General features: G+C 35.1%; 1 protein-coding gene across 1 annotated transcript; it reads left to right on the plus strand.

Annotated features, from left to right (window-relative positions):
• The first annotated feature begins 621 nt into the window (after window positions 1-621).
• On the plus strand, window positions 622-6,150 carry LOC137743391 (uncharacterized). The gene is made up of 3 exons (XM_068483273.2): window positions 622-1,081; window positions 3,130-3,377; window positions 5,682-6,150. Exons 1-3 carry the CDS (start codon window positions 808-810, stop codon window positions 6,036-6,038), a joined length of 879 nt encoding a protein of 292 aa, XP_068339374.2. The 5' UTR covers window positions 622-807; the 3' UTR covers window positions 6,039-6,150.
• The last annotated feature ends 3,809 nt before the right edge of the window (window positions 6,151-9,959 follow it).

Raw genomic sequence — 9,959 nt, forward strand, 5'->3', positions numbered from 1 at the left:
TTGAACGTAAAATTTCTCACTTACAAGTGAACAATGACTTAGACTGGAGAACCAAGTGGCCCCAAAATCTATCTTTACTCATATGTGAAACATTGTAGGTTTGATTCTTAATAAAATAATGATACCAAATTATAATTAGTTTAGGGAACTGTTATTGGCACTCCAAAAATCTCATTCTACCTCCAAACTTTCTATATTTGGAAAGAAAAATACACTTGTGAAGAGTGTAGAATAAGATTTTTGGAGTGTCAATAACACTTCTCTTAGTTTTTTGTGGGACTTAAACTCAAATCTATGAACCCCAAGATTGTTGTTTTAGAAAGAATGGCAAAATAATATGGAGGTAGAAAGCCAAAGCCACTAAACCGGACCTGATACAAACCGTTGTCGCCCTCCTCTTTGGATCCTCTTTGTGAGGATTTCAGGAATCAGTTCATCATCTTCGTTCATCTTATATCGTGTGGTCAATTTTTATTAGGTACTTTTTGTGTTTAATTTTAAATAAAAAATTCAAAATATTTTCTGATTGCAGAACGACAAATGAACGGACACGATAAAGTGAATCCCGATTTTCACAAAGAGGATACGGATAGATCCTATTCCATGATTTTGGGCCACAACAACCCAGTAGGCCCAGTCGATTCAGCTTATGGTTTGGCGTGTATATATATATGTATGTATATATGCATAGACACACGACGTTGCGCGCCATGTGTTTGATGAAATGGCTGAATGAAGTAGGCTGCCATAACTGATCTGAATTCGCACTCTGTTTGTTTGGTGCAGTTTTGAAATTTGAGAGGTGAGATGATGAGAAGGCAGGGGCAGGGACGGGGACGGGGACAGGGACAGTATGGTGATTCGGGTGCGAATGCGTATGCGGCCGGTGCTCCGATGCATCATATGTCCGGTCAAAGGATGGAGCACACGTCTAGTGATTTCGAAGGAAGGATGGAAGCTTTCACTCCACCTCCAGAGACGGACAATCCATTTGCAACTTCCAAATCAGACGGCCAATGGAGATGGGAAAGAGATGGATCAATGGGGTCAAATCCACTCACATCTCATATGTACAATGAAGGTAAGTACTCTCTCTCTCTCTCTCTCTCTCTCTCTCTCTCTCTCTCTCACATATACATATACGCTGGGTTTGTTGTGACATGAATTGCAAATTCAAATGTCGAAATCTTGTTACGTTTTTGTGTTGGTTAATGGGTTTGTTGTGACATGCATTTTGTTTTATTTGCTAACTGAAAAACTTGATGACTTTGGCTAGACCTCTCGCTCTTCTCACGAATTTGATGCAGCAATACCTGTAAACTATGCTGTGACGCTCAAGGTAGGAAAGGAGAAGCGCCTAGGCAGGGTTCTTTTTACAAGAATTCAGTTATTCCTGTTATGAAGAAATCATACCATAATTGTTATGATCCTGAGTCTTATTGGACAAGGAAAAGGAATCTCTTGATACTTGTCCCCTGTTTTCTTGTTGAACTTGGTTCCTAATAAGAGATAGTTATAGACTTTCCTTTACAGGATATCTCTGGTCCTCAAGGCGGATTGCTCCGAAGAAACTCTTTTTCCTAATCTGTGTCCGTTACGAAAATTAGCATATAGTCTTACTGATACTGCTACATCATTTTGCCTATTTCTGGGTGCCGTGCCGTTAAAAAGTGTCCACATCTATCTTTAGATTGGCCCCTATACCCAAACACCTCATGACAGTTCTACTTTGAGGACTCTTCTTACGGTGAGACATAAGTTCTCATTTCTTAGTGACGATTGATTATTCAAGCATCCCAATGAATTGAGAACGTAGCCACCTTTCTCCCTCTGCCACCTTCATCATGAATACGGAAGTAAGGATCTTCGTTTGCCTCCTTTTCCTGACTGTACTAAGATATCATGGACAGCTCGAGCAGCTTTGTAAATCTAGGGATAGTTTGTGGAGGCATATGCCTAAACTAGAAAGGGTTGGTCCTGACAGAGTGAATTGGAACACGTGATAATAGTGAGTGTCGTCTTCTCCTAATAATTCCATTTTATTCTGGGAAAGTGATAATAGGCTGCATGGAATCGATTTTCCCATTGAGCATCTTGGAGTTAGGGGTTGAAAACTTATGTTGTGAGAGGGTGACTAGTTGATCCTATAGCCATCCTGTAACATCAATTATGGTAAAGTTTGGCCTTTATATCCTCTCAAATGTTACCCCATCCCCTTCACCATTCATTCTGAACGGTCCCTGGAGGCTCTTTCATCACTCCGTATCTATCCTGGACACATGGACAAAGAGATCCTGGTCACTGGCTGCTCTTTTTCTTAGTCATCTTTGCTTACAGGCTCTTTTGCTTCTCCAATCTGTCCTGGAGCAACTTGTTCTCCCAGAATGCTCTTGGGTTAGAGCTCATTTTTTTCGGCTAAATGCTTTTTCCGATGGGCCTCAATAGCTAATATAGCTACATCAGTTGGCCTATTTTTGGTGTTTGTGCCAGCAGCAGCTCTGCTCATATCAAATTTCCGTAGGCCTCTTTTTTTACAACTCTTCATGTACTCCGTCCTTGACTTTAGCAAGATTCAAACTTAGTTTTATTCTATCTAATTCCTGGGTTGCATGATTTGTCCTTTAAGCTCTCAGGTGTTGTCTTGAGCTAACTCTTCAACTATTTGTTTAATCAGCTAATTTGACCATATAGTTTAATCTGTGGTAGTGCACATAAGAGATAAATGTTGCCATGTTAGAAACATAAATAGTACATATGTACCTCAGTTTAGGAAAATAATGAAACTGATCCTGATGTTTGGGGAGAGGGTTTGGGATTGATGATATGGCTTTTAATAGTTAAAATTAATACATGTTAGTAAATACTGAGGAAGAATTATGGTTGAGACACATAATTCCAGGAAATTTTGGAACTCAACAATGGTAAAACAATGGTTGATTTACACTTCCTTTGGCTCTGCGTCATATTTTAGATGTCACATTCCTATCATTTTACGGTCAATTGCAAATGTTATAATATAGAAACTCCCACCTGAAGGCAGCTGGATTAGGTGCTCAGATGAGGGCCTCTAGGTGATGATATGCCTTATACTTTCCTGGTTGATGCTTAGTTCACATGCTTGGCTTGCAGGTCAAGGAGGTGATACATCAAGATCCTATTTCCAAGGTCAAGGGACTGATTCAAAACATACTTTGGAGAAACAGAGCAACAACGATTCCCGATCTCAACCTCTTAATGAGGAGATGGACCTTGTATATGAGGACAAGCCTTCGTCGCAGACTTTTGAAGATCTTGAGAAGAAGTTCCTTGATGACATTAGAAATCTAGCCAAGGAACAAAGTGATGCGGAGAATGTGGAAAATGCTAGGCATAGAGAGGTTAGTTTATATTTAATATCTGGAAGTGAATTTTCTTTTATATTTATGCCTTGGATTCCCGATTTGCTTTATTTGGGTTTTTGTGGTATATTTCCCAACCCCCCTTTTTTCTCTGAAAACAAACATATTTTTAATTTATCAGGAAAAGTAAAAGTGCATGTTCTATTAGTTAGCCTCGTCTTAGTATGCTTACCTTATGAACTCATCTTTAAACACAACTTGAACATTCACCTAGTCATTCCTTGGAAAGATATTTTTTATCCATTTCAAAATCTATTTCAGGAGTCATAAAACATAAAAAGAAACTGATGTTTCAATTGCCATAATATGCCCCAAACACAAGCAAGCGATCATGGGCATGACTAACCCAAGCAAAGCTAGGCTTGTGCATTGCAAGTGTGGCCCCCCATGAAGCACCGATTCGTAACCAGGGTGACGAATCGCGTACGGGGATGTTTTCGATTGTCCACTGATTCGCGAATTACTGAAACAACTACTTCCGATACGCGGCTGGTGCTCGCAGAATCGCCTGTGAGACGGCTGCAATACGTTTGAGCCTGTGCCACTCTAAGTTAAGTTACCCAATCCCTATTAGAATTAATCTTTAGGGTTGGTATTTGATATTTTGTTATGTTATGTGCTTTGGATTTGAATCATTCAGTTGGTCAAGATGATATATTTTATTTTATTTTTTATAATTAACGTATCCATGCCGTCCCCATGTATTGAAATTTTGTGTTTTCACGAATCACCAAATTGAATCATATCGTACCACAGTCCCATACCCGTCTTTGTGCTCCCTAACAGCCAAGCAGATAAACCGTTTGATATTCCTTTTTGAACCTGATTTAAAGTGGTGGGAGAGATGAAGGGTAAATGCAGATTGAATTAGCTTTATCAAGGCAATTATTAAATGAAAAAGAATTTTAGTGAAACTATGACATAAATTAGGTGAAAGAGATTTCATCGTCTCTGTTATTATCTTCAACTTTTGATTTTATTGTTTCTGTCTTATTTCTGCCTGTATGGTGATCGACTGATAGATTGCTGTGAGGTTTTTTTTTATATTTAATTTGTATTTTTTATTTTTTGGCTAGATGAGAATTTTACCCGAATTTTATGAGGTTAACATGCCTATAGTTGACGTATATTTTTTGACTTCATGCTCATCCAATCCTTTCCTTCCTTTATTAATAGTTTTGGGATTATAAATGTGTAGCTTTGTTGTTATCAGGTCAGGAAATAATGTTGCTTAAGTAACAGATTGAGCCATAGTGGATAGTAATTTTCGGTGCTTGATCCTGTAACAATCACTAGCTGGAACCTTGATACCTGTAAGGGCTATCTTTTGCTTCAAAGCTTATTTTCACTGTTTTAGAACAGGTATCTTTTTTCTGCAAGTCCTAGAGATAGAACTGCCAGTTAACTCCCCCCCTTTCCAAATCCATTTAAAACTGAGTACAGTAACAAATGCTTTTTATGGGATCTGTTACTGTTTCTATGTAAGTTGAATTAATTGGTCCAAATGGAAGGAGAAACAAGGAAATTCAGAACTTCATATACATACATTTGTACGCCGATTATAGATTGCTGAACCATTGCTATTAAATTCTTCCGGGGCAGTAAAAGTAGCGAAACCTGAATGTCTTTTTACTATTTGGAATGTGAGAGCAAACCTTTATGACACATCATTGCGAAACTAGCACATATACAGTTTTCCTGGATGGGTCTGGATATGTGTGCTTGAGACTTCTTCGGACTTAGATTTGTGCAGAAGTTCTTCATGGATGGTATTACTCTCCTTTTCATGTTTAGTAATTCTCTTGTCCTTTTTTTCCAAATAGAGAAAACTCAAAAGCCATCATTTGAGCCCCAAACTCAGGGTTTAGATATATTTGAACATGGTTAGGTATTCTCTGATGCCCTACGAATCAAACTTATGCCTTGTGAAAGTATATTTTCCATCTACTCACCAGATGTATTTCGGATTATAGTTAGTTTTCTCAAGTCACTAAAACTGGACATGGCTGTGGCCACCATCTTCCGAAACCATAAAACTGTTCTTATTAGAGGTTGCAAAGTGTGGATAACATGTACTTCTGGCAATGACATTTCTTTTCCTTGGATAGAATACGACCTAAAAGGTTTCAATGTTTTGCGTGTTCTTTCCTTTTTCTCACATCCTATCTTTAACTGAGGACGAGGATTTATTTCATGCTTTTATTCCATGTAGATAGATAATAGATGTTCATTTGTCTTTGTTATTTATATCTTACATGTAAGTGCATCGTGATGGGTTCTCAGAAAATTGGCGCTGTCAATGCTCAATACCAAGAACAGCTAGCATCACTTCGGTCACGGCATGCTAAACTCAGAGATGAATTACTTGAGAGGGAATCAAATGCCCGACGGCATCAATACCAGCAATCCGTGATGGATCGTTACCCGAACAGCAGCATGGTCCCCTCTGATCAGCGTGGGTACAGTGGACCTGCAGCCTCGGCTCCTGTTGGCGAAGCACGCCGAGGCTATAATACTGATCAATATGATTCATACAATGAGCGAGCTCGATTTCTTGGAGGTTCTCGGGATCATGGGTTTGAGTCTAGAGGTCCATATCCCGGTGGCCGAGTCTATGATACCGGGTCACGGTACTACTGATTCAGCGTGTATTTGGTCAGGCAGCTTAATATACTAGTAAGATATTAACTGTGATGATGTTTTAACTAATTTTGCAGTGTTATTTTGGTATGATGTTTTCCAGATGCTGCTATTTGATGTCTAGCAAATAGATTCGAGACTAACCAATCATCCCCTCTCAATGGCCCAAACGTATTGAGAAGTAACATATCCCTTTTTTTTTCTTTTTTTTTTTTTTTTTTTTTTTTTTTTTTTTTTTTTGGGTGTGTGGGATCTTTGGTTTTTTCTTTCACGGGGAAGCACGTAGTTTTCTAATTTTATAGTTGGGAGATTATCGTATCTTTTTTATTTATTTATTTATTTATAGAAAACTAATGAAAAGAGTTGGAAATTTTTGAATTTTAACGTTAAAGACAAAATAAGGAGTAAAGTGAATAGTACCAGGATTGACTAAATGAACAGTACCGGGAGTTTTTCTTTAAAGTTTCTTTTTTCTTTTTTTTTAGGGCTACAATACTTATACATATACATGCCCTTTAAGGGAAGGGATTCTTTTATTTTTTTTTTGAAAAAATAGGGATGGGGCCCAGACAATTCAAAGACAATTCAAACCATTTATTTTGAAAATCTCGATTCATAAATTATCTTTGCAAAAATTAAATTAAATCTAAAATCATTTGCTTATTTAATTATCATGATGAAATTTCAATGTTTCTTAGAGAACAAAATGTTCGTTAATTTTTTTGAACTCATTTAGATGCCTAATATATTATTGATTTGGCTAATATTTTGTAAAGATGATTTATGAGGTGTACCTTGAAAAAATAGACGGTTCGGATTATCAAAGTTCAATTTGGTGTGTGCCCCACAACTAATCTCTATTTTTATAAAAATATGAGGATATTTTACCTTAAAGGCTTCCAATGCATATATATCTAATCCAATTACCATTTCAACAGTCGTATAGTGATTCTTTCCCATGAATTATATTTGATTGTCATAATGATGATTATACTAAATATATATAAGTATTGTAGCCAATCTCATATTTTAATTTATTCTTTCTTTTTCTTTTGGTTAAAAAAATGAGTGATGCTACAGACACCAAATTTGTGTGATGTGACACATTTTACATTATATAGGCACATTTGAAACTGATTTTAAAATGGTTGAAAAAGCTTTTGGTGAAATTTTTTTTTTTTTTAAAACTAATCGTTAGTTAAAATGCAAGTGAATCATGAAAACCACTTAAAGTACTTCTTGCAAGAAGCACATAATGGATGCTTCTTGTAGGAAGCACTTCAAACTGCTTTGGAATCTAAAAACATTTTCTCTAAAAATACTTTTAGTCATCTTAAAAGCACTTTTAAACAAGCCTTATACGGTCATCCTCTTTCCACTTTGACCTGATAATTTTCTGCTCGACCCAACAACACATCATGAAACGACACTAAATAACGGGTTTTGTGTCAACACGTTAATTAATTGGATCACCTGTTAATAATGGGTTCTAACATATTTACTGGCGAGTAACCTGTTGAGAAAAAAATTAGTTTGATAATTTTTAACTAAAAAAACCTTACTAGTTACTAGAATAGCTAGTATTTAATATCACATAAGTAAGATTAAAAAATTCCAAAACAAATTTAAAATATCAACGCAACTTAAATATACAAAAGCACATTAAAAAAATCTTAATAATTAATTTACTAGTATAAAAAAAATGCGAATGCTCATGATCTCATCCTCTATACTTTAACGATGTGCACATCATCGTTTAGATTTTTAATACCCAACAATAGGGAGTCAAAGCTTTCCATCATTCAGCAGAGGAATAGTTCCATGGTATTTATCATCCAACCATTAATTGAATTTTCTATCATGATAAACCATGATTTGAGCCTATCTATGGCTATAACTATGTGATTCTATAAGCTAACAAACACTCGCGAATAGTGTTTCTGTGGATTTCAATATAAATAAAAATTCATAATAATTAATGCACAAGTGTGGAAATATGAAAAGAATATACAAACGCTCGTGATTACATCCGTTATGCTTAGATGATAGTTACATCGTTGTTTAGACTTTTAAAACCTTGCAAACTCTCATGAATAGTATTTTTGATTGAATGCAAAATTAATGAAAATTCATAATAATTAATGTAGAAGTGTGAAAAAGGTAAATAATAAAAAATACAATCACTCGTAATGACAAATTTTACAACTTTCGTGAAGAGGTCAACTCTGAAATTCGACACCATAATTCATTAACCCTAGATTTATATTTAATCGTCGATTGTCGTTTACGCTCTACTTTTCTCATCGGATTTCATTTTTTAGATTTTCTTTTTTTTAAAACATGATCTTTTAACAAATGCAGAAAAATGAACGGTTCGAATCATTGGTACCACGTTTCAATAGTTTTAGAGACTTTATAAATTTTGAGCAATTTTCACTAACTGTAAAAATCTTAACGTGATATTAATGATCTGAACCGTTCATCTTTCTGCATTTGCTAAAAGATACAAAAAAAATATGATAAAACGAAATTCGGTGAGAAGAATGAAGCATAAACAAAACCGACAATCAAGGGTTAAATTTAAATCTATAAATTATGGGATTATGGTGGCGAATTTTAGAGTTGACCTCCTCACAAAACTTGTAGAGCTTGTCATTATGAACGTTTGCGTGAATATATATATATATATATATATATATATGTTTTTTTTTTTATATTTTTTTACATTCTTCACAAAACTTTTATGTTTTGAAGTAATAATATTAATGTGACAATGTGGTATACAAATACTAATTTAGTATTATATTTTTCATTTGATTATTTATTGAAGTAAAATATATATTTTTAATGGATAACGGGTTAGGTTATATTACCCGTTGGTTCAAGTTGGGATGATGTCATATTACCTGTTGATTTTAACATATGTTACACAGCACGACACATTAAGATATCAGGTATGGAATCGAAAACAACATGAATGCGAAAACACGACGTGAACTACTTAAGATATCAGGTATGGAATCGAAAACAACATGAATATGAAAACACGACATGAACTACGGGTCTTTGTAGTTTAATTATACTAGTAGCGCAACCTCATTCGTATACATGCCATTTATGGTTCCTAAAGCGGATATTAAACGAGGAAGGTGGCCCTTGTTAAATTAAAAGGTAGTAATTTTATACACACATTTTCTCCTTATGGATAATTAACAAAATAACTTCTTGTAATTAATGTAGAATTTAGCCTCTAATACTTGTTCTTGTTTTCTCAAATTTACATTCCATATCTCAATTTTTTTCTTAGGTTTTAAAGACAAAATGGTCTTTAAGATTGGCATAACTCCTCACTTTGGTCCCTGACATTGAAAAATCAATAGAAGTGGTCTCAGAGTTTGTCCACTGTCAATCATTTTATTCCCTTTGTGAAAAATCTCCATTAAATGAAAAAAAAAAAAAAAAGTGGAGGGATTGACAGGACAAAAATACAATCCAATTAGTAATATACACATAGTCATCTGCCCTGCAATTAATTTTGGACTAATCACTATATCCTCTTATTAAGTTTATCAAAGATTTATTACTTTTAGGGCACACATCCAACAATTTATCACTCATATCAAATTAAAATTAAATAATCATCAAGCAAAAGTAAAAATATCCCACCTGACAACAACCGCCTTTCTCACTAGGATTCTCCCAGCCTAACATGGATTACTATCCTTACAAGGACTTTTCTAATTAATATAAATACACCCCATGTTGGAAATGCCCTAAAGTCAATCATAAGATGATACCTTACAGACTTTTCACACATTAAACTAAACTAGTTTAATACAAGGGCAAAAAATTATTGTTTAAAAAGCTATCTCAGTAAGTGTTATACCCTTAAATGATAAGTCCAAGGAATATGTAATTAAG

Source organism: Pyrus communis, chromosome 11 (assembly GCF_041283825.1).
Source record: "Pyrus communis isolate YQ-2024b chromosome 11, ASM4128382v1, whole genome shotgun sequence".
In the NCBI taxonomy this organism is placed as follows: Eukaryota; Viridiplantae; Streptophyta; class Magnoliopsida; order Rosales; family Rosaceae; genus Pyrus; species Pyrus communis.